The sequence below is a fragment of the Heptranchias perlo genome, chromosome 2 (genome assembly GCF_035084215.1).
Source record: "Heptranchias perlo isolate sHepPer1 chromosome 2, sHepPer1.hap1, whole genome shotgun sequence".
Lineage (NCBI taxonomy): Eukaryota > Metazoa > Chordata > Chondrichthyes > Hexanchiformes > Hexanchidae > Heptranchias > Heptranchias perlo.
The window spans coordinates 99355424-99382662 of NC_090326.1; the positions used below are offsets into that span (position 1 = coordinate 99355424).

A 27239-nucleotide genomic window follows, 5' to 3' on the forward strand; every position below is an offset into this window, starting at 1 on the left:
CGACTCAATTGAAGGCCCTTAATGTCACTTCCAGGTTTGGCATCTCCAAGCTGCACAGCGGGCGTACTGCACACCCAAGTGATGTGCTGGGAGCTGGAGTATTTAAAGGGCCATTGCAACCATGGATTTTGAGGGGAAAAAGGAGAAATCCGAAGATACGGAGCAGCATAGATTAAGAAAGCACCCAGGTTCAGTGACTCCTCCCTGGAGTTGCTGTTAGCCGGTGCAAGGAGCAGGAGGGATACATTGTACCTGGCTGACAGAAGGAAGTGCCCTGCCTCTTCCACCAAAACCTGGCTCGAGATGGCAGAGGAGGTGAGCAGCAGGAGCACCGTTGCAAGGACGTTGATGCAGAGCAGAAAGCGCTTTAACGACCTAACCAGTTCAGGAAAAGTGAGTACAGTTACTGATTCATCTACATTCTGTGGTGCACATTAACCCCCCTCCCACTCTGTCTTGCCAAACCTACTCCATCACATCACTCCTCAGACCCACTTAAGGCTCAGTGTCAACTTACCTTCACTTTCTGTACACTGCCTCACCTCCCCATTTTAAAAAAATTCGTTCATGGGATGTGGGCGTCGCTGGTGAGGCCGGCATTTATTGCCCATCCCTAATTGCCCTTGAGAAGGTGGTGGTGAGCCACCTTCTTGAACCGTTGCAGTCCATGTGGTGAAGGTTCTCCCACGGTGCTGTTAGGAAGGGAGTTCCAGGATTTTGACCCAGCGACGATGAAGGAACGGTGATATATTTCCAAGTCGGGATGGTGTGTGACTTGGAGGGGAACGTGCAGGTGGTGTTGTTCCCATGTGCCTGCTGCTTTGTCATTCTGGGTGGTAGAGGTCGCGGGTTTGGGAGGTGCTGTCGAAGAAGCCTTGGCAAGTTGCTGCAGTGCATCCTTTGGATGGTACACACTGCAGCCACGGTGTGCCGGTGGAGAAGGGAGTGAATGTATAGGGTGGTGGATGGGGTGCCAATCAAGCGGGCTGCTTTGTCCTGGATGGTGTCGAGCTTCTTGAGTGTTGTTGGAGCTGCACTCATCCAAGCAAGTGGAGAGTATTCCATCACACTCCTTACTTGTGCCTTGTAGATGGTGGAAAGGCTTTGGGGAGTCAGGAGGTGAGTCACTCGCCACAGAATACCCAGCCTCTGACCTGCTCTTGTAGCCAGAGTATTTATATTGCTGGTCCAGTTAAGTTTCTGGTCAATGGTGACCCCCAGGATGTTGATGGTGGGGGATTCGGCAATGGTAATGCCGTTGAATGTCAAGGGGAGGTGGTTAGACTCTCTCTTGTTGGAGATGGTCATTGCCTGGCACTTGTCTGGCGCGAATGTTACTTGCCATTTGTGAACCCACCACTCCCACTCACCCCAATCTTGATGCAATGTGATGAATTTGTCTGCTACTCACCCTCTGATGCATCTGTTTCATTGTCAGCCTGACCCAGAGCAATGCATCCATCGGGTGACCTCGTCACCCTCACTCACTCACATGTCTGTACTTTCTCCCCTTGTAGAAGACAGCGCAAAGTGCAAGGAAGCGGAGTGGGACTGGTGGGGGCACCACAAATAGTAGCCCTGACAGAGGCACAGGAGGAGGCCTTGGACCTCAGCCAAACGATTGAATGCCTGGCTGTCAGAGATGCCAAGACTGGCACCCCACAAACATCTGGTAACAGAGCTTTCATCCCTCACACACAACATGAATTGATGTTATCATTGATTGACACCTTGCACACCTCAGGATGTTCATCGCAACATTACTTCTGCGATGATTCTTAATATTGCGGTATGTTCTCATCCAGGGCCTTCAAAGGTTGCCGAAGGACCACACAAACTGAACGAGAGGGATTTCTCAGAGGAGCCCCAAGCCTCTGAGGGCGCAACGTCACATCATAGTGAGCCATGCACCAGCGCAGATTCTCACTTCTGGATGGGTTCTATTACACAGATAGTTGGGTTGTCACCTGGTGATTTACCACTCACATAAGCACGAGCAGACACTGGTGGCAGGGGCAGCTTTGGAGAGTCCGCGTCGGTGGGCGCACTCCTCTCTAAGCTCTGCTCAGCTGGACACACATGCTGAACCTCGGGGACCATCCTTGAGAAGGAGAATGATCGAGGTACAGATGCACCTTTGCGAGGTACCGGAAGACGTGTCACGCACACTCTGCACATAATGGAGAATGGAGGAGTCCACCTCCAGCATTAGTGGACTGGTGGCGCAGGCAAGTGTGGGAATGTCTGCGATGGAGAGAATGGCAGCCTCCATTGACCTTCAAGCACAGCTCACAAATGAGTTCATCAACCTCCGTGCAGACTCACGGTGAACAATATTCTGCGCCTTAGTGAACAATATTCTGCGCCTTAAACAGGCAGACAGATACTTTAGCAGTGGCCTTACAAGGCATCCATGTCCTCCACGTTGTTGTCCTGATGTGGCCGTGGCCCTGGAAAGGGATGATGGCGAAAGGGGACGTGGATGGCGAAAGGGGACTCCACTCACAGCGCTCCCTGGTCTCACCTGTTACCCCCCCCTCAGCCGGTACCCGCAATGCTGCCTCATCTCCCGACAGCCGAGTCTGCCCCCGCACAGGTGCAGGTGGAGCAGTCTTTGGTGGAGCACTCACGGGCTCCAAAACCCAGAGGGCATTGGCAGAGAGCATTTCAGCAGTCAGGACAGGGATCTGAACAACATGCCATGATCTCTGCTTAAGCCACAAGGGATGCACCCCATGGAAGTAGTAGGAAGAGGAAGGCGAAGGTTTTGTGATCACCAAGGGTATGCGCAAGGGTGTCTGATAAAATGTCATGTTTTTTATTTTTCTTTGATTTTTGTTACATTCACATTAAATGTTATAATTGTCACCACCACTACCACGTCTCCTCCATTCTTGAGTCTCTTTTGTGAAAGTGCCCCTGCATGTGCCTCATCATGAATGGCAAAACTTGATGCCACTCATCGGATGAATTTACAATGGACGTATGTGTGATTGTAGAGCTGTTTTGTGCAAGCGGAGGTTGGCAGGGGGGGGTGGGGGGGTGGGGGGGGGAAAAGAGGTGGCTGGTGGTGGCTGTTCCAGATGGTCTGAGTACTTCACTATCTTCACTTTGCAGGCCTCCTTATGAGAATCTCTCAGATATGAGTGACTCCCTGGCATCATGAGCAGCCAGGTGTGCTGCTGCTCTGCCGATGGGTTGCTCATCGTCGCCGCCGTCCTCGTCCTCCTCATCTTCTTCAATGTTACTGGCAGATGCGAATGCTTCATGAGCGCATGGGAGGTCATCCACCTGTAACCCTCTCTGTTGAGCGACGTTGTGCAGGATGCAACACACAACCATTATTCTACACGCCAGTGAGCACTGACGGGATCCCCCAGATCGATCCAGGCACCTGAAGCGCATCTTGAGCGTTCCATTGGCTTGTTCATGACAAACCTGGTGGTGATGTAACTGTCATTGTACTGTAGCTGTGCCTCGTTGGTGGGGTTTCTCAGAGATGTCATCAGCCACGTCTGCAGGGGTTATCCCTTGTCTCCAAGGAGCCAGCCCTTAAGACTGCCTTGTGCATGGATGAGAGCCAGGATGTTGGACTCAAGCAAAATGAAGGATTCATGACAGCTGCCAGGGAATTTGGCACACACCTGCAGAAACCTCTTCCGGTGGTCGCAAAACAGCTGCACATTGATGGAGTGATATCCCTCTTGATTGATGAACAGTCCTGGCTCATGTGCAGGTCCTCGGATTGCTACGTATGTGCAATCAATTGCGCCATGCACCCGTGGAAAGCCAGCCAGAGAATGGAAACCCACTGCCCTCTAAGTTTGGCTGATGTCTTCGCAGGGAATGTTGACGTAGTCGGATACCCTGGCAACAAGCGATCCCTGATCTGTTTTGTACACTGAAGACTGAGTGATCCTGGTGATGTCACCAGTGGCGCCCTGGAAGCATCCAGAGGCAAAGAAATTGAGGGCAGTGGTGACTTTAACTGCGACGGGCTCAGCTAGGAGCAGCTCTGCATGAAGGAGCATGCAGATACCTGCAACCACCTGCTGACTTAATCTAAGCCTTCGTAAGCACTGCTCCTCAGAGAGGTCTGTAGCTCCTCTCTTGGGTAGTGCCTCCCGTAACCTCAACCCTCCGTTGATCCCGTCTCTGCTCTTCTTCAGGTCGTTGTGGCGCACCTCTTTCTTGTGGATTTGCAACCCCAGAACTGCACGTCTTGCCTGCTGCAGATGGTGATGTGCTTCCTCCTCAGATGTACTGTAAAATAAATCCATTGCATTCCTCCATCCTGATGGTGTCAGTTTGAGGGGGGTCCGAAGTGTAGGTAAATATGTCTGAACACAAGAATTCTGAGTGTGAACAAAGAAATCTTAGTCTAAACACAAAGAACTCCCAGCCAAAGGTTTGTCTGAGAGAACTGATTACCCTGCTGCAAAAACTCACCTTTTCTTCAAGTGTGTCAATCACTAGTTTAAAGGTCCAAATGAAGTCTGGCTGCAACTTGCCTCTGTTTCCATGGCATCTTTCAGTGGTCATGGGAGACACGTTCAGAAGCAGTTAAAATGACCTGTGTAGGTCAAACCACAAAAATTTAACATCTTTAAGTACCTCAATTGGCCCTTTAAATATCGTCCTGCAGGCACTTCCAGGTTTCAGAAGCATCCAGACGGGTCTGGATCAAACCTGGACGTCAGCGCATTGGAGTCAGGATGCGGTACCGCTCCAAAATTGGAGAATTTTCACTGCCCACCTGCTCCCAACCCACCCGTTCTTCAGGGTTAAAATTTACCCAAATATCTCCAATGATGCAGCACTCCCTTAGTACTGCACCAGAGTATCAGTCTACTCCTAGAGTGGGGCTGGAACTACAACTTTCTGACTCAGAGGCAAGATTGCTATTACCGAGTCAAGCTGACATTTCAGTGCACATAGTATGTTTAAGAAATTCAAAACCAACCAAGCAATGTTCCACCAAGTGCCTGTAGTTTGTACTTGTCCCAACACTCTTCAACTCCCTATTTCCATAGAACTGTTACAATGCAAATATGTTTGACATGTTACACACATCACATCATAGGCATGATCTTATCCTTACACAAATTACCATGTTATTCGTCCTATGCAAATGAAAATGATTTGCCATTTTCTTTTTCCGTGCTCCTTTAAAATTGAAAAACTTTGAACACCTTCATTTCAGTGCCAACCATATCAATCAGAGTTACATATTATTTTCACTTTAGTATAAAACGAAAAGGCGTCATTAGTCAGCAGTAGCTCACAGTATGATTGGTGCGATGTTGTTTACCTACAGCTGCCGAAAGGCCGAGGAAAAACCTGGAGACAACTTCTACAACTTTTGAATTATTTTGATTCTATCCTTCCACTTGTTTAACAGCACAGACAACTTCCACGGTCGGTGTCCGAAATAAGGGAATCAACTCGCTAGTTCGCCCTCCATGCAGCCGGATTCCAACTATTAATTAAGGCACTATTTTCTTTACCAACAGATTAAAATTTTCCAAACTCCCCCGCCACCGGCCGCGCGCTGCATTCTGGTACTTGTAGTCTCCCTCCGCAGCCGCTACTTTCAAACAACCAATGACGTCGGAGCGCATGCACTACAACTCCCAGCGTGCAGTGCGGCAGCGCAGGAAGTGCTTGTGTGATATTTCTTCCCCCTCCGCCAGGCAGTGGGGTTCTGGTTCCGGGGGTGCCCTGCGGTGTAAGCGGAGCGGAGAGAGGAAGCAGTGTCGAGCGCGGCCATCCCACCGACACCAGTACCATGAAATTTACAGCGCCTCTGCTACAATCTCACTCCATCAGACATATCCTCCTCCTGCTGCTGGTGAGTTTGCACATTCCTTTAGGTGACTTTCAGGTCGGTGCCTGTACTCGGAGCGGGGCCTCGGCTGCGGCCTAAAGCCGGTCCGAAAGGAAGGGGATAGAGTGAGCCCGCCCGTCACAGCCGGGGACAGGCTGGTTGTTGAGGCCCTGGCTCTCTCCCTCTGTCCTTGGCGCCTGTGCCGGTCTCGCTCCTCCTCCTCCTCCTCCGTCAGCTGCCCGCGGCCGGTGCTTTGTGTCCGTCGGTCTCCAGTCCTGTTCGGTGCTCTCTGTTCGCATCCTTAGACCGTCCGGCCTCTCCCCTCTCCGGCCTCTCCTCTCCCCTCTCCTCTCCCCTCCCCTCCCCGATTGCGGCCCAGGCCGGTACCGTCTACCAGAGGCTCTTCGTACGAAGGAGGCGCCGCGCCTCTAGCTTTTCGCTGGCTCGCAAATGAGATAAAATAAGAATTGAGTTTCACGGCCGTTTTATCGCCTCCCCAAATAAAACCTGCCGCCGTCAACCTCTGGGTCTTTCAATCACCTCAATCTGCCGGGGCCGGGCTCTCCCAGAACTGGTGGAATAAGCCCCGAGACTTTGTCTTGTGTCCGCCTTTCATAGGCTGATAGTTTGGTCCAGGCACCCGGAAACGGAGAGCGTTTGGCCGGTGCCTCCTCCATCTCACCAAAACTCAACGTTGACCTGTGGCACATATAATAAATCTTTTCTGATTGTTTTTCTTATTGGAGTTATATGATCTTTTTTTTCTAATCGTAACAACAAATTGAATTTATATAGCGCATTTTACGTAGGGGTTGGGTGTGTCTTGCACAAGAGGACAGAGCTGGAGGAACAGGTTTCTGTTCGGGTTGGAGGAGGTTAGAGATAAGGCCATGAAGGGATTTAAACACGAGGATGAGAATTTTAAATCCGAGGTGTTTGAAGACCAGGAGCCAATGTAGGTTAGCAAGGACAGGGTGTTGGTAATCAGGTTGGTGTGGGATAGGATATGGGCAACCGAGTTTTGGGTGAGCTGAAATTCATGGAGGGTGAAGAGCAGAGCATTGGAGTAGTTGTGTGGAAGTGACACGCATGGATGTGGGTTTCAGTGGCATATGGTCTGACACGGGGATGGAGTTGCACAATGTTAGAGGTGGAAGTAGGCCATCTTTATGATGGAGCTCAGCTATGAGCTAACTAGGACGCAGAGGTTGCGAACAGTCTGGTTCAACCTGAGACAGTGGCCAGGAAGATGGATGGAATAGGTGGCAGAAAACAATAGCTTTGTTCTTCCAAACGTTTAACTGGAGGAAACTGGACACCGTGAAGGCTACGCACCCTAACAAAATCCCAGCTGTAGTGCTGAAGACCTGTGCTCCAGAACTAGTTAAGCATTTCCAGCAAAGCTACAATACTGACATCTATCAGACAAAATTATGATGGGCCTAGTTAGAGTGAATAGGATGGACCTATTTCCCTTGGGTCAATAACCAGGGGACATAGATTTAAAGTGATTGGTAGAAGGATTAGCGGGGAGCTGAAGAAAAATGTTTTCACCCATAGGGTGGTGGGGGTCTGGAACTCACTGCCTGAAAGGGTGGTAGAGGCAGAAATCCTGAACTCATTTAAAAAGTACCTGGATATGCATCTCAACCCACATGGCTATGGACCAAGTGCTGGAAAGTGGGATTAGGTTGGATGGCTTATTTTCGGCTGGCGTGGACATGATTGACCGAATGGCCTCCTTTTGTGCTGTAAATTTTCTATGAACGTGGAAGATTGTCTAGGTATGACCTGTCCACAAAATGCAGGACAACCCAGCCAATCACCATCAAACTCTCAATCATCAGCAAAGTGATGGAAGGAGTCGTCAACAGTGCGATCAAGTGCATTTACTCACCAATAACCTGCTCTTACCGATGCTCAACTTGACTCCAGACCTCAATAGAGCCCAGGTCCAAGCATGGACATGAGCTGAATTCTAGAGGTGAAGTGAGAATGACTGCCCTTGACATCAAGGCAGCATTTAACCAAGTGTGCCACCAAGGATTCTTAAAAAAAAAACTGAAGTCAGTGGGATCGGGGAAAACTCTCCAGTGGCTGGAGTCATACCTGGCATAAAGGAAGTTGCCTCCAACTACCAATCATCTCAGCCCCAGAACATCATTGCGTGAATTCTTCAGGGCAAAGTCCTAGGTCCAGCTATCATCAGTTGCTTCATCAATGACCTTTCCTCTGTCACTGATTGCACAGTGTTCATCCCCATTCGCAGTTCCTTGCGCCACACAAGTGCCAGGCAATGACCATCTCCAGCAAGAGAGCCTAACCATCTCCCCATGACATTCAATGGTATTAGCATTGCCAAGTACGTTACCATTGACCAGAAACTCATCTGGGCCAGCCACATAAATACTCTGGCTACTGGAGTACGTCAGACACTGGGTATTTTGCACCAAGTGGATCCCCAAAGCCTCTGCACCACCTACGAGGTGCAAGTCAGGAGTGTGAGGGAATATTCTCCACTTGCCTTGATGGGTGCACTGCAGCAACCCACCAAGGCTTCTTCAGCAGCATCTCCCAAACCCACGACATCCACCACCTTGAAGGAGAAGGGCAGCAGCTGCACGGGAACACTGTTACCTCCAAGTCCCCTCCAAGTTGCATACGATGCTGACTTGGACATAGATTGCTATTCCTTTCATCACTGCTGGGTCAAAAACCTGGAACTCTGCCTAAGCATTGAGGGAGCATCTTCAATACACGGACTGCAGCGATTCAAGAAGGTGAGCCACCACCACATTCTCGGATAATTAAGGATTGGCAATAAATGCTGGCCTTGCCAGCGACACCCACGTCCCAAGAATGAATTTTAAAAAAAAATAATTGTAGCTCATCCAAGATTGGATGTCAGACAAGCAGCCTGACGACACGAGTAGCTGAGGCATCAAGAAAGATGGAGCAGTGTTGTCAGTGTGCATTTGGATGGTGTCACCAAGGTGCAGCATGTAGAAGAGAAAGACGACTGGGCCAAAACTAATCAATAATGCCCAGGAACTAAGGGATAACTTCAAATATTACAGAGATGGTTAAGCAAATATCAGAGGGGTTTTGACAAGGCAAATTGTGTTTTGGGGGGGCGGGGGGGGGGGAGATAAACTTGATTAGTAAGTTAGTAACGAGGGAATAAATTAAAAATCATCCAGTAAACAAGGAAGCGTTTAGGAGAAACTTTATGCAGAGGTTGGATATTACATGAAATGGTGGTGGAAACCGAATCCCTAATAGCATTTTGAAAAGGAAGTGTATAAATGTTTGAAAAGGGAAAATTGAACAATGTGTTGGGAAAAGTTTTGAAGTGGATTGTTCTTTCAGAGCTGACATAATGGGCTGCATGGGTTCCTTCTGGGCTGCAAAGTTATGAGATTCTGATTTTAAAGGCATTCTATAGAGTGAATATTACTGAAGTCTTCAAACATTGAGAATTTATTACTAAATTAACACGCTCCCCATAAATCATGTCAGTTTGAGATCATTCCTCAACAACGTTCTTTTTGGGCTGAAATATTTTACATGTTCGAAGTACTAAAAAGACATCTTGAATAGTTGCGTAACAGCAAATCATGCACATTCTTATGACATCTAAACAAAATTGCTATGATTCTGCTTTCTGTATTGGAAGTCTTTAAATCTAGATTAAATCTGAATAGTGAGCAAACATTCTGCTCCATATACAGAAGAGATCTGAATCATACTTAGTTGATTTCAACATTTCATTTCAGAAGTGAATGGGACTAAGTTGCTTGTGAATGAGTACAGACTAGCACAAACTAAATGCATTAATGTTTCAAATGCAGCCAACGGCATGCTCTGGAACTGATGCTTTTGGTAACGTGGTCGCTGACCGAAGATCAGTTCATGCCATGTAAAACTGCGCAATATTGCCTGGTAGCATAAGTGTGATGAGGGTTTCTGCCTCTACCACCCTTTCAGGTAGTGAGTTCCAGATCCCTACCACCCTCTGGGTGAAAAAATTTTACCTTGGCTCCCCTCTAATCCTTCTACCAATTACTTTAAATCTATGCCCCCTGGTTATTGACCTCTCTGCTAAGGGAACTAGGTCTTTCCTATCCACTCTATCTAGGCCCCTCATAATTTTATACACTTCAATTAAATCACCCCTCAGCCTCCTCTGTTCCAAGGAAAACAACCCCAGCCTATCCAATCTTTCCTCATAGCCAAAATCCTCTAGTCCTGGCAACATCCTCATAAATCTCCTCTGTACCCTCTCTAGTGCCATCACATCTTTCCTGGTAATGTGGTGACCAGAACTGTACACAGTACTCAAGCTGTGGCCTAACTAGTGTTTTATACAGTTCTAACATAAACCTCCCTGCTCTTATATTCTGTGCCTCAGCTAATAAAGGAAAGTATGCTGCCTTAACCACCTTATCTACCTGTCCTACCTTTGGGGATCTGTGGATATGCCCTTCAAGGTCCCTCTCTTCCTCTACACCTCTCAGTATCCTCCATTTATTGTGTATTCCCTTGCCTTGTTTGACCTCCCCAAATGCATTACCTCACACTTCTCTGGATTGAATTCCATTTGCCACTTTTCTGCCCACCTGACCAGTCCATTGATATCTTCCTGCAGTCTAAACTTTCTTCCTCGCTATCAACCACATGGCCAATTTTTGTATCATCTGCAAACTTCTTAATCATGCCCCCTACATTTAAGTCCAAATCATTTAATATATATCACAAAAAGGAAGGGACCTAGTACTGAGCCCTGTGGAACCCCACTGGAAATAGTCTTCCAGTCACAAAAATGCCCATTGACAGTTACCCTTTGCTTCCTGCCACTGAGCCAGTTTTGGATCCAATTTGCCACTTGTGTTGGATCCCATGGGCTTTCACTTTTTTGACCAGTCTGTCATGTGGAATCTTGTCAAATGCCTTGCTAAAATCCACGTGGACTACCCTCATCGATGCTCATTCTTACCTCAAAAAAATTCAGTCAAGTTAGTCAGACACGACCTTTCCTTAACAAATCTATGTTGATTGTCTGTGATTAATCCTTGCCTTTCTAAATGACAGTTTATACTGTCCCTCAGAATTGATTCCAATAATTTGCCCACCACCAAAGTTAGACTGACTGGCCTGTAATTACTCGGTCTATCCTTTTCTCTCTTTTTAAATAATGGTACAACGGTAGCAGTCCTCCAATCCTCTGGCACCACACCTGAAGCCAGAGAGGATTGGAAAATGATGGTCAGACCCTCCGCTATTTCTTTCCTTGCTTTTAACAGCCTGGGATACATTTCATCCGGGCACCCCCCACCCCTTGCTTTTAACAGCCTGGGATACATTTCATCCGGGCCTGGTGATTTATCTACTTTCAAAGATGCTAAATCCTTCAGTACTTACTATGCTTATCCCATTCAATATTTCACACTCCTCCTCCTTAACTACAATCTATGCATCGTACAACAAAAGCATGAGAAATAAGAAAGAGGAAAAAAAATGAAGACGATGGATGCTGCAGCAAATGAAATTAAAACAAAAAATGCAAGCTAAGCACAGTGAATGCAGAAGAGAAAAAGAACGGATCCATACCAAGCTCTGCGAGTCAAATACAAACCCATTCGTGCTCAGACGAAGGGTCTCCATTCATATCAATCTGTCTTTCCTCCACACTGCATTTCAGACTCGTACCCTTGCCACCACTTCCTTTTCCCACCGTGGCCACTGTCGAAGGTTGCAGCCTCAGCATCCTATTCAGCTCCGAGCTGTGCTTCCGATCCCATATCGTCTCCATCACAACAGCCACCTATCTCCACCTCTGTAACATCTCATATCACTCCTGTCTCAGCCCATCTCCCACTGAAACCCTCATCTATGTCTTTGTCATCTCCAGACAACTATTCCAATGCTATCCTGGTTGGCCTACTGTTCTCCACCTTCCATAAACCTCAGCTCACCCAAAACTCTGCTACCCATATTTTATCCTGTGGCAAGTTCTGCTCACCTATCTTTTCCTCTTTTTTTTCCACCCCCCCCCCCCCACCTTGCTGACCTACATTGGCTCCCGGTCCTCCAAAAAGACAAATTTAAATTGCTCATCCACATGTTTAAATCCCTACATGGCCTAACCCCTCTCTCTCTAATTTCTTCAAGCTGTATAACGCTCTGAGAACTCTCCGTTCCTTTGACTTTGGCCTTCATTCTACCATTGGCGGCCATGCCTTCAGCCGCCTAGGCCTCATGCTTTGGAATTCCCTTCCTAAAGCTCTGCATCATTCCCCCTCCCTCTTCTCCTTCAAGGCACTCCTTAAAACCCACCTTTTGCCCATAATATCTCCTTCTCTGGCACGGTATCCATTTTTGTCTCATTACGCCTCTGAAGCACCTTGGAGTGGTTTTCTATGTTAAATGTGCTATAAAAATGCAAGTTGGTGTTAATCTTTGAAAGAAAGAAAATAGTCTTTAAAATAAGTTTCACTTTACAGCAAGTGTTCCATCTGTTATGGATACAGGGACGTGTACAATTGAAATATTTTTATTTTGATAGTTTAAATTAAGCTCGATGACGACACCAAGTCTAATCTAAACCTTTCCAAAATGCTAGGTTAGGTTTGCTTTTATCCCAACCACTTGTCTGTTTCCTTTTGTGAACATGCCAGATCTCAAATAACTTGCTTGGAGGGAGGGACTGGATTATTGATTCCTAAGCTGGCTGTGCACAAATAGACTTCGGCTGCCATATTTCCTATATTACAACAGTGACTACAATTCAAAAGTGCTTCATTGGCTGTAAAACGCTTTGGGATGTCTTGAGGTCCAGGAAGATGCTATATAAATGTCTGTCGTTCTCGCTCGGTCTGTCGTTCTCGCTCGGTCTGTCGTTCTCGCTCGGTCTGTCGTTCTCGCTCGGTCTGTCGTTCTCGCTCGGTCTGTCGTTCTCGCTCGGTCTGTCGTTCTCGCTCGGTCTGTCGTTCTCGCTCGGTCTGTCGTTCTCGCTCGGTCTGTCGTTCTCGCTCGGTCTGTCGTTCTCGCTCGGTCTGTCGTTCTCGCTCGGTCTGTCGTTCTCGCTCGGTCTGTCGTTCTCGCTCGGTCTGTCGTTCTCGCTCGGTCTGTCGTTCTCGCTCGGTCTGTCGTTCTCGCTCGGTCTGTCGTTCTCGCTCGGTCTGTCGTTCTCGCTCGGTCTGTCGTTCTCGCTCGGTCTGTCGTTCTCGCTCGGTCTGTCGTTCTCGCTCTCCTGATGATAAAGAAAATAAAGAACTTGCATTTATATAGTGGCTTTCTTGACATCAGAATGTCCCAAAGCACTTTATAGCCACGGAGTGCCAAGAGAAGCTGACTGTGAATGTAGGTTTGTATTAAGACCCTTTTGTGTACTGAAAAATATTGATCTAGAAGATGCATTTTGAAAATGCATCTATTATGATGTTTGTGTATTTTGACTTTGTTATAGTAGGCTTGGAAAAATGTAGTTAGCTTGGGTTTGTAAGGGGGTAGTGGTGTCTGTCAAATTTAATAGGGGTATTTGAGGGGATAATGGATTGTATTGATAAAGGAAATTCAGTGAATGCTGTGTTTTTTAAATTTGTTCATTGGATGTGGGCTTCGCTGGCAAGACCAGCATTTATTGCCCATCCCTAATCGCCCTTGAGAAGGTGGTGTTGAGCCGCAGCCTTGAACCGCTGCAGTCCATGTGGTGAAGGTTCTCCCACAGTGCTGTTAGGAAGTAACTTCCAGGATTTTGACCCAGCGACGATGAAGGAGCGACGATATATTTCCAAGTCAGGATGGTGTGACTTGGAAGGGAATGTGCAGGTGGTATCCTATCAATGTGCCTGCTACGCTTGTCCTAGGTGGTGGAGGTGCTGTCGAAGAAGCCTTGGCGAGTTGCTGCAGTGCATCCTGTGGATGGTACACACTGCAGCCACGGTGCGCCGGTGGTGAAGGGAGTGAACATTTAGGTTGGTGGATGAGGTGCCAATCAAGTGGGCTGCTTTGTCCTGGATGGTGTCGAGCTTCTTGTGTTGTTGGAGCTGCACTCATCCAGGCAAGTGGAGAGTATTCTGTCACGCTCCTGACTTGTGCCTTGTCGATGGTGGAAAGGCTTTGGAGAGTCAGGAAGTGAGTCACTCTGACCTGCTGTTTTGGCCACAGTATTTATATGGCTGGTCCAGTTCAGTTTCTGGTCAATGGTGACCCCCAGGATGTTGATGGTGGGGGATTCGGCGATAGTAATGCTGTTGAATGTCAAGGGGAGGTGGTTAGACTCTCTCTTGTTGGAGATGGTCATTGCCTGGCACTTGTCTGGCGCAAATGTTACTTGCCACTTATGAGCCCAAGCCTGGATGTTGTCCAGGTCTTGCTGCATGCGGGCACGGACTGCTTCATTATCTGAGGGGTTGCGAATGGAACTGAACACTGCAATCATCAGCGAACATCCCCATTTCTGACCCTATGATGGAGGGAAGATCATTGATGAAGCATAATGGATATGGATTTTCAAAAGGTGTTTGATAAGGTGTGGCCTAAGGCATTAAAGGGAATGTGACAATATAAATAGCAAACTGACAACAGGATAGAAAATAGAAGGGAGTGGTTATTGGATTTTTTTTTGGCCAAATAGATGGAAAAAGTGGGGTTAGTCTTCTTCCCCCCCCCCCCAATCCCTGTCTTTCTCCTTCCCACCCCCCACCCCTACCCCCCCATCTTTCCCACTATCATCCCTCTCGTTTTATTTTTTATATATGTATATTATGAGATCTGAATTCAGATATAGGGGAAACATGACAATTTACAGACAACTGAAAAAGACCGCATGGTTAACTGTGAAGAGGACTGTAAGCGACTTAAGGAGGATGTAGATAAGTTAGAAGGCTGGGCAGGCAAATATCAGACAATATTTAATGTGGAGAAACGTGAGGTGATAAATTTTGGGAGGACAAATAAAGAATTTCCTAAGATGATACCAAGGATGAGAGATTTTAGTTATGAAGAGATTAGAGAAACTGGGGCTCTTTTCATTAGAACGGAGAAGATTAAGGGGGGGATCTGATGGAGGTTTAGGGCATGAGGGGTTTTGATGAGGCAAATAGGGAAAATAGCTGTTTTCACTGGTTGAATTTTTAACCAAAGGGCAGAAATTTTAAGATCATCACAAGAATGAAAGGAGAGATATGGGGACTTTTTTTTACGTAGAGGGTTGTTAGGACTTGGGATGCCCCACCAGAAATAGTGGTGAACACAGAATTCATAATGGCCTTTAAAGGGGAAGTGGATAAATATTTGCTGAAGAGAACAAAAGTCAACAGTTCTTTTAGAGAGCAGACATAATGGGCCAGATCGGTGCCTTGTGCTGTAAAATTATACAATTCTCCAATATTCTTAAAATAAACTTAATTGTAATTTGGATGCTTCCTATATTGAAGTGTAAGACTTTTTAATCCATGTTTGAACATCAGCTGCTGCTTTGCATTGGCTTCTTGCCAGCTTAAAGGTGCATGCTATGAACATCCTGTATGTAAGGATGTTTGTTTGAATAAGTAGCATTTGAAGGTCTAATAAGTAACTTCTTCTGACTCTTGATTGCTTTTTTTTTTAAACAGCAGTACAGGGAGTGGTGTCTACCTTTTTTAAAAAACACTTATTTTACCATTCACCTTGAAGTTTGATTGCGGTAACTGCTGATTAAATGTTGAACCATTTTGGAGGTACATCTGCTAATAAATGCTGCTTGTACACTGTCTTCAAGGCTAAAATAATCATGCTGATTTATAAAATAACATTGATGCTGGCTGCCCTTGATTGGGCATGCATTCCAGATACTTATTTTATCTCAAATTATGGATTCTAAGAATTTGCCAACAATTGACATTAGGGCAGCGTCCTACATCCAAGTTTCTTCAGCTGCTTCATCAATGACCTTTCCTCCAGTGGGCCTGTTCGCTGATTTCAGTGTTCAGCTCCATTGACAATTCCTCAGATAATGAAGCATTCCATGCCCGGATGCAACAAGACCTGGACAACATCCAGGCTTGGGCTGATGAGTGGCAAGTAACATTCACACCACACCAGTGTTAGGGAATGAGCATCTCCAAAGAGAAAGTTTAGCTACTTCCCCTTGACATTCAGTGGCATTACCATTTGGCGAGTTCCCCACCATCAACATCCTGGGGGTCACCATTGACCAGAAACTTAACTGGACCAGCACATCAGCCGTGGCTACTAAGGCAGGTCAGAGACTGGGTATTCAGCAAGCAGCTCACCACCTAACTCCCCAAAGCCCCTCTTCCACCTAAAAGGCACAAGTCAGGAGTGTGATGGAATACTGTCCACTTCTCTGGATGGGTGCAGCTCCAGCAGCACTCAAACTCAACACTATCCAGGACAAAGTAGTCCCATTTAATCAGCGCCCCATCCACTGGCTTAAACATCCACCCCCTCCATAATAGGAATACCGTGGCTACAATGTGTATTATCTACAGGGTACATTACAGCAACTCGCCACGGCTTCTTCCCAAACCCATGACCTCCACCACCTAGAAGGACAAGGGTAACAGGTGCATGGGAACACCATCACCTACAAGTAACACACTATCCCGACTTCGACATATATCGCCGTTCCTTCATCTTCGCTGGGCCAAAATCCTCAATCTCCCTACGAACAGCATTGTGAGAGCGCCTACATCTGCGCTGCATTCCTTCCAAGGCCAATATATCCTTTCTAAGGTGCGGTGCCCAGAACTGTACACAGTACTCCAGATGTGGTTTAACCAGGACTTTGTATAGCTGTAGCAAAATTTCCTCCCCTTACATGTTAGCCCTCTAGATATAAAGGCTAATATTCCATTAGCCTTTGTGATTATTCGTTGCACCTGACCACTACATTTAACGTGTGTACATGGACCCCTAAATCTCTTTGGACTTCCACTGTTCCTAACTTTTCACCATTTAAAAAAAATACTCTGATCTATCCTTTTTTGGTCTTGCCTGTGTTAAAATCCATCTGCCACAATTTTGCCCACTCACTTAATCTATCAATGTCTTTGTAATTTTATGCTCCCATCTACACTACTTACCATGCCACCAATCTTTGTCATTGGCAAGTTAGCCCTAATAATAGAAATTTACGGTGCAGTAGGAGGCCATTTGGTCCATCGTGTCTGTGCCTGCGAAAAAGAGCTTTCCAGCCTAATCCCACTTTCCAGCCATAGCCTTGCAGGTTATGGCACTTCAAGTGCATATCCAAGTACTTTTTAAATGTGATGAGGGTTTCTGCCTCTACCACTCTTTCAGGCAGTGAGTTCCAAACCCCCACCACCCTCTGGGTGAAAAAAATTCTCCACAACCCCCTACCAATTACTTCAAATCTATGCCCCCTGGTTATTGACCTCTCTGCTAAGGGAAATAGGTCCTTCCTGTCCACTTTATCTAGGCCCCTCACAATTTTATACACCTCAATTACATCTCCCCTCAGCCTCCTCTGTTCCAAAGAAAACCACCCCAGCCTATCCGATCTTGCTTCTTAGCTAAAATTCTCCAGTCCTGGCAACATCCTCTAATATCTCCTCTGCACTCTCTAGTGCAATCACATCTATCCTGTCCAAAACATTAAATTGCCTTTTGTCTCCAACTGTGCTGACTGACTTCCTGTGTTTCCAGCATTTTCTGTTTTTGTTTTTTAAAAAAAAGTAGTGTTAGCCTGAACTCCCATTATCGCCAAAACCTTCACGAGAATCGAACTCCTTACACACTTCACACAAGTATTTAAATTTCTGTTCAGCGGCTGAATTCCACACCCTTCTGGCCTTTCGCAGCTATAGACAGTGTTGAGAAATGCAAAGCGAAAGTCTGTGGCAGCTCATAATTGAATTCAGAATCCAGGTTAACAATGCAAACCCTTAATAACTAATCACTGGGTCACTAGAATAACCAGTTTGGGTGTTTCCTGCCTGGTCAATCGTAACTGTTATTTTCCAAATAAAAGAAAAACTCATGGACCGAAATAAAGTTTTGCAGATATAGAGGACATGTAACGGAATTTGATTTACTGAAAACTAAATTACCAAATGAATGTGTAGGAGATGTGGCTGACTTACTTGACCTTTTTTCCCATAAATTGAGTTCTGTCAAATATCCACATGATATTTAAAATGCCTTTTATGAAATTGAAGAGGGCATGATTGCTTAATTAAATGGTGACAAGCCATCATAGAGGATCAAGAGGGCCATGTGATTTATGACACAGTTGCTGTACTGCATGGTCATGTGACAGTTGGCTGGTTTGCATATTGTAGAACCATGCAAATAGGTTATGAGAGATCCAGAACAAACTTTGTATGGAGTGCTTTGGTCATTGTTTTAATTGGGGGAGGGAAATGGTTTAAAATTCTGAAATCTCTGGCTTTGCACAGGCAGTTGAAGTTTAAAAATGTGGGATCAGAAATAAACTATTGACATTCCCGCCACAAATGTTTTTAAAGTTTACTGATAATTGCATAACTTTTTGACTGAATTTTTTCCCTTTTAATTGAATACCTTAATCTAAATTTATGATCTGTTTCTAAAGCGAAAAGATGGGATATGTATGCTGGTTTTCTAGTAATATTTTGAATTACTGGCACTTACAAACTCTTTTCTCGTCCCATTTGAACACTTTTTTGTGCCTTTTTTTGCACTATTTGAATATAACTTCCTGTGCAAGTTGTACAATTTGTGTGCTAACCACACTGGTCTGTATTTGACTTCCATGGATTCCTGTCAGACTGAAAGCTATGGGTCAGTGGTACAAGCACACAGTGTGTTGCTGAAGTTGGCTTCTGCTGTGAATGCTTGTCTAACTTAATTTGTGGCAAATCATGGGAAGGTGACATTCATGAGAACACAATCACCTCCAAGTTCCTCTCCAAGTCACACACCATTCTTAGTTGGATATAGATTGCATCACTACTATCTCAAAGTTCTCTACCTAATGACGTTGAGAGCCCAAGGACTGTAGCAGTTCAAGGAGAGGGCATGCCATCATTAAGGATGGATGGGTAAGAAATGTAGCCTGGCCAGTGTTGCAACACAAGCAAATTTAAAATCTCTTTCTCTCTCTCTCTCTCTCTCTCTCTCCACTTCAGCACAAAATCTAGGCTGACACACCAGTGCTGCACTGTCAGAGGTGCCATTTTTCAGATGAGACGTTAAACAGAGGCCCCTTCTGCTCTTTTTGGTGGACATAAAAAATCCCTTGGCACTATGTGAAGAAGAGCAGGGGGCGTTCTCCCTGGTGCCCTGGTCAATATTTATCCCCAACCAACATCATTAAGTCAGATTATCTGGTCGTCACATTCCTAATTCTTGGGACCTTGTGCACAAATTGGCTGCTGCATTTCCTACATTGCCATAGTCATTACACTTCAAAAGTACTTCATTGGCTGTAAAGCGCATTGTGAAAGGCGCTATATAAATGCAAGTTCGTTTTCTCTTTGATCAAAGATTTTGAAACTGCTGGAGTTGAATCAAGGTTTAGGCACATGTTCAAATTTGATACTATCTAGGAAACTGGATACCAGATCAAAAGTCTGTTGTCTTCACTGCCTGAGTTCCTGTGTAGTTTAGAATCATATGAAACGTTGGTTGTGATTTTTGGACTAAATAGTACTGATTTGGAGATGCTGTACTTCTGTTTATTGTGTTTTAATGTGTTGGCAGCCACAGTGAAGAAATTTTAATCTTATTACTTCCACTTGCCATGTAATCTTGTACAGTCCTATATGCAAAGTATTCTAGATTAAAACGGAAAGCGTACTGAAATCTGGTTTACAATCCTAATAAGACAGATAAGCAGGGCTATGTCCAGGGAAAAGGGCCCCAGAATAGAAAATAGCGATTGAGCTTTGCTCTCCCCCAACTTCCTGTTCAAATCCCTTTCCTCCAATTTTCACCCTGTTCATAGCATCAAGACTACATAAGAAACAGGAGCAGAAGTAGGCCGTACGACCCCTTGAGCCTGCTCCGCCATTCAGTAAGATTATGGCCGATCTTCGACCTCAACTCTGCTGACTGCCCGATCCCTATATCCCTTGATGGTCAAAATAACAGACAAAATTCTTTGTGACTAAGATTGCAATATTCCTTCTTATCCAGCTCAACTGCTCTAACAATTGATCACGCCATCTTCAGCTGTCTCTCCTCTATGGAAGTGCCTTTGCATGGTTGAATTATACCCGTTCCAGCAGAGCCAGTGCACCTCATCTAGCTCCCACATAGTCACCGCTGGAGTTTCCCAAGGTTCTATCTTTGGCACTTCCCCCTGTGCATAGTGACATCATCTGTAGGCATGTACATAAGGCACAGAAGCTTCCACATATACATAACCAGCTCTATCTTTTCACCACTTCCCACTACCACCTCTGCAATCAGACTGCCTGTTTGACACTAAGTTTTGGAAGAGTCAGAATTTCCTCCAATTGAACATTGGGAAGACTGAAGCCATCATTTTCAGCTCCTTTTAGAAAAACTCCACATTATTGCCACCAACTGCATCCCCCACCCCAGCTGTGCTCTCAGGCTGTACACAACTGTGGCATTCTGTTCGACCCAAAGCTGCGCTTCAAATTCCATATATCCTATTCATCAGCAAAAGTACTTTCTTCCACTTCTGTTACATTCTTCTTCTCCCACCGCTATCTTACCTCCCACTACTACCAAATCCCTTTTCCATGCCTTTCTCTGATTCAGACCTGACTTTTGGCCTCCTGACTGAACTTCCAGAAACTCCAAATTGAGCAAAACTCTACCACCTGTGTCTTGTCCCACACTAAGTTCCACTCTCCCAGTATCCCCATCCATACTAACGTACACTGGCTTCCAGTTTCCTGCTAAATTGAGTTGCAAATCCTTCTATGGCCTCACCCCACCTTATCTGCAACCATATCCTGCCTTACGGCCTCCTCCCATGCTATACAGTTCTGACAATGACCTTTGCATCTCTACCTTTGTTCCACCTTTGGTGATAGAGCCTTGAGCCATCTCCACCTCCTGTACCTCCACCACACCTTATATAAAGCATTCTCGAAACCTATCTCTTTGATCATGCATTCGTTTATTTCTAACTGACTTTTCTCGTTCCCAGCAGAGGCTCAGCATCTGCTTTCACCAGGCTGCAGATCACAAAGATAAGTATAAATGAGCTACACATTAGCTCATCTTTCTATAGAACCAAGGATCCTGCTCGTTACTGTTTCTGATTGCTTCTTGAATGACTCCAGTGTTTTTGTCTCAACTGCTCTATCTAGAAGATCATTCCATGTATTATTCACTCTTCGTGTAAAGAAGTGCTTTTTGCCATCAGTCCTGAACTTGTCTTTACCAGTTTGTACCAAGGCGCCCTTCTCCTGCAGTCCTAATTTAACCTATAATAGTGCTCTGGATGAACCATTTCTATTCCACTTTGTTTCTTAGCTTCTCTTCATTCGTCATAAGCCTTTTTCTGTTTCATTTTATTCTCTACATCTTTAGTCATCCAGGGAGCTCTAGCTTTGAATGCCCTTCCTTTCCCCCTTTTTAGGCATGTGTCTACTCTGTACCCAAACCAACTCCTCCTTAAAGGCCTCCCATTGTTCAATTTCTGTTTTGCCTACCAATTTTTGATTCCAATCCACCTGGGCAAGATCCCTTTTTAACTCACTGAAATTTGCCCTTCTCCAGTTAAGCATTTTCACATTTGATTGTTCCTTGTCCTTTTCCATAACTATTCTAAATCTAATAGTATAATCACTGACCCCAAACGCTCCCCAACTGAAACATGCTCCACCTGCCCCACTTCCATCCCTAGAACTAGATCCAGCACTGTTTACTTCCTGCTTGGGCTAGGAACACACTGTTCCAGAAAGTTCTCTTGAACACATTTCAGGAATTCCTCTCCCTTTTTGCCTTTTACACTGTTACTGTCCCAGTCTATATTGGGATAATTGAAGTCCTCCATGATCACTACTGTATAGTTCTTGCATCTTTTTGTAATTTGCCTGCAAATTTGCTCCTCTACTTCCCACTATTTGGTGGCTTATAGTATACACCCAGTAGCGTAATAGCTCCTCTATTCCTTAATTCTAACCAAATAGATTCTGTCTTTGACCCCTCAACTACATCATCCCTTTCCAGTTCTATAGCAGTTTCTTTGATCAACACTGCCACCCCCCCTCCTATCTTTCCTGAATATCTTGTAGCCAGGAATATTAAGTACCCAATCCTCCTTCTCTGAGCCAGGTCTCTGTTATTGGCTCTACATCATAGTCCTGCATGGCGACTTGTGCCTGCAGCTCACCGACCTTATTTACCATGCTACGTGCATTTACGCACATGCACTCCAAACTCATAGACTGCCGTGCATTTTCCCCTGTCTAATCCCTCCTATTTCTGAACTATTCTTTACTCTAGTGCTACTTGTCCCTCCCAGTCCTCTGTGCACCTTGTTTTTCCTCTCTCCTGGTGCCCATCCCTGTGCCATAGTAGTTTAAACCCTCCCCTACAGCACTAGTTAATCTCCCTGTGAGGACATTGGTCCCAACTCTGTTGAGATGCAACCCGTCCATCTTAAACAGATCCCTCCTGCCCCAAAACTGGTCCCAATGCCCCAGAAATCTGAAGCCTTCCTTCCTGCACCATTGCTCCATTTGCACCCAAATTTGAATAACTTCTTTTGTATCTGATTCATTCATTCATGTAAATCAGAAACCGTAAGGGCCCCAGTATTAATCCCTGGGGTACTACATTCTGTACACCACCTCAACTCAATACCATACCTCGAACGAGTACCTGCTGCTGCTTCTCTTCAGCTAACTCTCTTTATCCATCTGAAAGTTTTGCCTCTGATATCCAACAGCTTTTTGTGTGGCACTTTACTGAAAACTTTCTGGATAAATTATCTGAAGCAGATGGAGGTACTGGATTGTGAGGATAGAGCAGGTTGGCGGGATTGTTTGGATCGCTCTAGCAATGAGTTGTACAGACACGATGGGTCATGAGGCTTCCTTCTGTACTGTAAACATCTATGGTTTGATGGACATCTAGGAATCTACTTCATAGGATTTTCAATGTCCACTTGAGATGTTGTTCCCCCCCCAAAAAAAAATTGGAGCTTGGTCAGGCATGATATGCCCCTTCTGAAGCTATATTGGCTTCCACTTTCTGGGTTATTTTCAGAGGTACCTAAGCTTTGAGTTTAATGATTCCATTATTTTGCCAGTTACTAATGTTGATTTTATCTCCTTTCTTGAAAATAGTTATGAAGTTGACTTGTTTCTAATCCAGTGGGACTTCTCTTAAATCTGTTGACTCCCCAATGATGATTATCACTACATTGTAGATTTTAGTCCTAGTCTCACTTAGCACCATGTGTATATAGTGTTTGTCCCTAGAGATGTATTGGTTTTTAAGCCTGTCTAGAATATCCATACAAATGATATCCAAATAACTAACTTAGTTGTAGAACCTCCTACAATTGATTTTTTTTAAAGAATGAAAAGCTGCTGATGCTGAACATCTGAATCAAAAACAGAAAATGCTCAACACTCAGCAGATCAGAGTCTCTCTCTCTCTCTCTCTCTCTCTCTCTCTCCCTCAACTATCTATAAAATTGCACGTTTTTGTTCTTGCAGTCTAAAATGTTAACTGAATAATTTGTTTCTTCACATTCTCAGTGGGAATAACTACATTACATGGAATATAATTTATTAGTGACTTTTGTGCTAATCAAAGTGGGGAGAAATTGGGTTGAATTGCAATATTTCTTCATCAAATTTGCAAGCAAAGATATTCTTTGTAGTTTTCTTTAAAAAGCTATATATACACCATTAAATTAAATGACTTGTCTAGGCATTACTGGAATATGTGTTTGAAACTAAAAAAAAATTGTTGCCCTCTCTCTTGCCCAATTATCATTTTGGAATTCCAAACAGCTGAGCAGTAAAATTTGACACCATTTATTTTTCTTAAAATTAAGTCTTGCACCTTGCCCCTGTTGGGGCTTTGAAGTGACCGAGTGGTAGTAGGCTAATGCTTCCTGCTGCTCAGTTGGCACTTACTGGGTTTGGGTCCTACTCTACTGAGTTCCCTGTTATAGCTTTGTCAAGCAGGGATTATCAACCAGAGTCAGCAGAATCTTGTATGGAAGGGAAAATTAAGGGGGAAGAGTCAGACCTACACAGTCCCTGATGCGACTTGGGGTACTGGCGGCAGTCTAGGAGCAGGTCGCATGCCTTACCTTTTCAGCTGCCAGCCTCCAGGCAGGTGGACAAAGAAGGCAAGAAACTTGAATACGCCATCATTTTTTAAAAATCCTGCTGGTGAAAAATTATTAAGCCTTCCAGTGATTCAGCTTTTGGTTGGCCACTTAAGAGTTGTGTGCCATTACACGTACAGTGGCATTTACTTGAGAAAGGAATTGCAAACATTTTTATTTTTAAAAAAAATTGAGAATAACAAAACTGTTCATGTTTTAATAGGTTAATATCCAAAAGAAAATCAATTACCTCACAGTTCCTGGGATATTGCATGCAACAGCAGATAATTAATTTTTGTCTCTCCCACTGCAGCTGGTAAAGCAAATTTTATGAAAACATTGATTTGCTTTCAAATTGGACATGTAAGTAACAGAGCGGTCTCTCTTGGTCTTGTTCTGTCTTACTTGCTCTCTGCCTTGCTTTCCCCCTCCCGGCTTGACGAGTTTTCTGGGGGAGGGGGCGGGAGGGAATGAAGCTTTTAGCTAAAAGTTTAGTTGAGAACTTGTTCAAATTCATCCAATTTTCCACTAGAGGAAAAATAGATTGTGTAAAATTCAAAGATAAGTAGTCATGGATGTGTAATCTGTACTGTCTGTCACATTTGAAGTGTCTTTCTTCTTAAAAAAAAAACACAGTATAAAGTACCAACTCTTCACTCCTCTATCTCTCGTGCAGCTAGAATCCACCACCTATCCTTCATTCCCCTCACTTTAGTTTCATTTTTCAGCCATTCCTTCTCCAAGCTTATTTCTTCCATGCGACCCACCTCCTGTTGCTCAATCTTCTCCCTACCCAACTCCTTTTCTGCCCCCCCATGCTTGCTGACTTTCTTAATATTTTCCTTTGCCCCTTCAAAACTGCCTTCAATAACCTTCACCTATCCATCTTTTTCAACTTTTGTCTCATCTTCAACCTCCCTTTCCTCTCTCCAAGGTGCTCTACCTCCCAGCCTCTTTACCGTCTCTCCCAAAACTGCCTTTTCGAATTCCTTTATTCTGGCTTCTGCCCACCTCACAACATTGCGACTTCCCAGGCCAAAAGTCAAATTACATCCTATGTGACTCCGACCACAATGAGTTATCCATCCTTGCCCTCCTGTAACTTTCTGCAGCATTTGACACGGTCAACCGCGCGCGCCATCCTCCTCCATTGTCCAGTTCTCTGGAATGCCTTTTTGTTCCACGCCTTTTTGTCCCAATGTGAGTAAGAAAACAAAACATTTGCATTTATATAGTGTCTTTCACGACTTCAGGACATCCCAAAGCTCTTTACAGCAAATGAAATATTTTTGAAGTGAAGTCACTGTTGCAGTGTTCGCGTGGACTCTGTTCAGTAGAAGCTGTCGGACCAGAAACAGAGGCCTTCCAAGGTAAGTTTTTTTTAAAAAATGCTGTGGAATTAGGAGTTTGGGCTACTGCTGACCTGGGACTCCCCACTCTTCTGCATGCTCAAAAACCCCTGACCAGGTGCCAGGCGACTTACCCGAGTGCAGACCAGGCAGCCTCAGGACTTCCCAGATATTGCAACGGCTCAATCCCAACAGGCTGCTTCTGGACATGTGTTTGGGGAGAGCAGTTCGCTGGTTCCATTTAAATGAGGCCTGGTTGTTAAAATGGACCAGACCTCCTGCCTCACCACCTGTGCCCATTCTGCCGGCCGGGAGTTAAAATTCCTCCTCAACTCTTGCTGGTCTGTAAGCACTTAAACTGCTTACACACCTCCAAGTCCTTAGTCTCACCCTACCTTTGCAGTGTTTGAGTCTTTGGGCCTCCAGTTCTGGCTTTCTTTGTTACCCCTCCCTTCACTGCCTTCAGCTGCCTCAACTCTACTCTCTGCAACTCCCACCTTAAAACCCTCTTTCCTCCTCAATTTTTCTTCCTGCTTTTAAAAGTCACCATAAACCTCGTTTTTAACCAAGCTTCGAATAATTTTTCTCCCACTATGGCTTTCAGCACTTTTCCTTCTGTAAAGTAGTAATGTTGGGATGCCTTTCTATGTCAAAGGTGCTATATGAATGCAAGTTGTTGTTCATTTGGCATTTTGTATATGTGCATATTGGATACAGAATTGTAATCTAATCTTGAAGATATTTAGTTTAGGATGTGACCCCATGATTAGATTTGGGGTTTTGCAGCTCATTTTATGCAAGTAGTAGGTCTCGTTTTAAAATCAATTTTTATTTGCTAGTGCACGTGAAAATAAAACTTGTGTATGTTTAGCAGTTGAATAAGGACATTTTATTGTGTGCTTAGTCAGCAAATGTCCATAAGAAGGGTGAGTAGTACAACAGAAGAGACTTGGAGCACAGAGCATTGAGACTATAGTCATCCAAACTTCATTCTAATTGATGAGAAAACTCTGAGAAAGCAAAAGTTCTCTCAAAACTGCTTGCATTTGCTGTGCCTTTTTGGTGTCCTGTTAGAGCCTGCTGTTTGTTAGAATGCTGCAGGGAATCCCATGCAGCTGCTGATTGGCTTTCAAACAAAATTTCAGGGGTGATTGCAACAACTCAGTCATCTTCAGCACAGTTTACTCTAGAGACTATTGCATTAAACTGGCAGACAACAGGAAAGTGCAGGTCTATTACCCAGCTCTAGAGGGTAGATGTTCAGTTTCAAAGCACAACAAGATAAGCACACGTGAAGGAGCGAGAGTGCGTGAGGGACTGGAGTGATCCATGGACTCCTGTGGACTTGTAGCTCAAGGCACTATCTTCAGCATGTCAATCTGGATTAGGACTGGCAAAGATGACTGGTGGGCTTATTTTTTTTAAAAAGGTTACTATTCAGTAGAATAGTTTCTGCTTTGGATCTGTGGCATCTCCCTGCAGAAGGAAAGTCAGAGAAAACTGATTTGCCAGAAATTAGTTCAGCTATCAAACTATGCTGTGCACCAGATGTAAAGCTAATTAAAAGAACTACTGCCAGGGGGAGAATGGATTACTAATATCCTCTAGGCACCATACATTAGAGGTGAAAACCTCCATTGCATGATACAAATTTTTATTTGCACTGAACTACAGGAAAGCCTGTCACTGATCCATTATTGACAGCACAGCCTGTGTCTGCTTCTAACCAAGTCAGTTTAAAAGGCTGCTGCACAAGTAGAGGGGGAAAAACTGCGTGCTGTAG

The 27239-nt window shown here is 45.0% G+C and overlaps 2 protein-coding genes across 6 annotated transcripts in view; one reads left to right on the top strand and one right to left on the bottom strand.

Moving 5' to 3' along the window:
• invs (inversin) overlaps nucleotides 1-5547 on the bottom strand; it is a 351132-nt gene extending 345585 nt beyond the window's left edge. For all 3 annotated transcript variants that reach the window (XM_068004896.1, XM_068004906.1, XM_068004888.1), the window contains exon 1: nucleotides 5312-5547. The gene's annotated coding sequence lies outside the window, so the exon portion shown is untranslated. The remainder of the gene's footprint in view (nucleotides 1-5311) is intronic.
• Nucleotides 5548-5695: 148 nt separating this feature from the next.
• Nucleotides 5696-27239, top strand: part of erp44 (endoplasmic reticulum protein 44) — a 90823-nt gene continuing 69279 nt past the window's right edge. The window contains exons 1-2 of one of the 3 annotated variants that reach the window (XM_068004955.1): nucleotides 5770-5851; nucleotides 24421-24470. In XM_068004955.1, coding sequence (XP_067861056.1) covers nucleotides 24438-24470 — 33 coding nt within the window. In that variant the 5' untranslated portion in view covers nucleotides 5770-5851; nucleotides 24421-24437. Of the gene's footprint in view, nucleotides 5852-24420; nucleotides 24471-27239 lie in introns of those variants that run through there. The other 2 variants (XM_068004937.1, XM_068004944.1) reach the window with 2 other exon arrangements.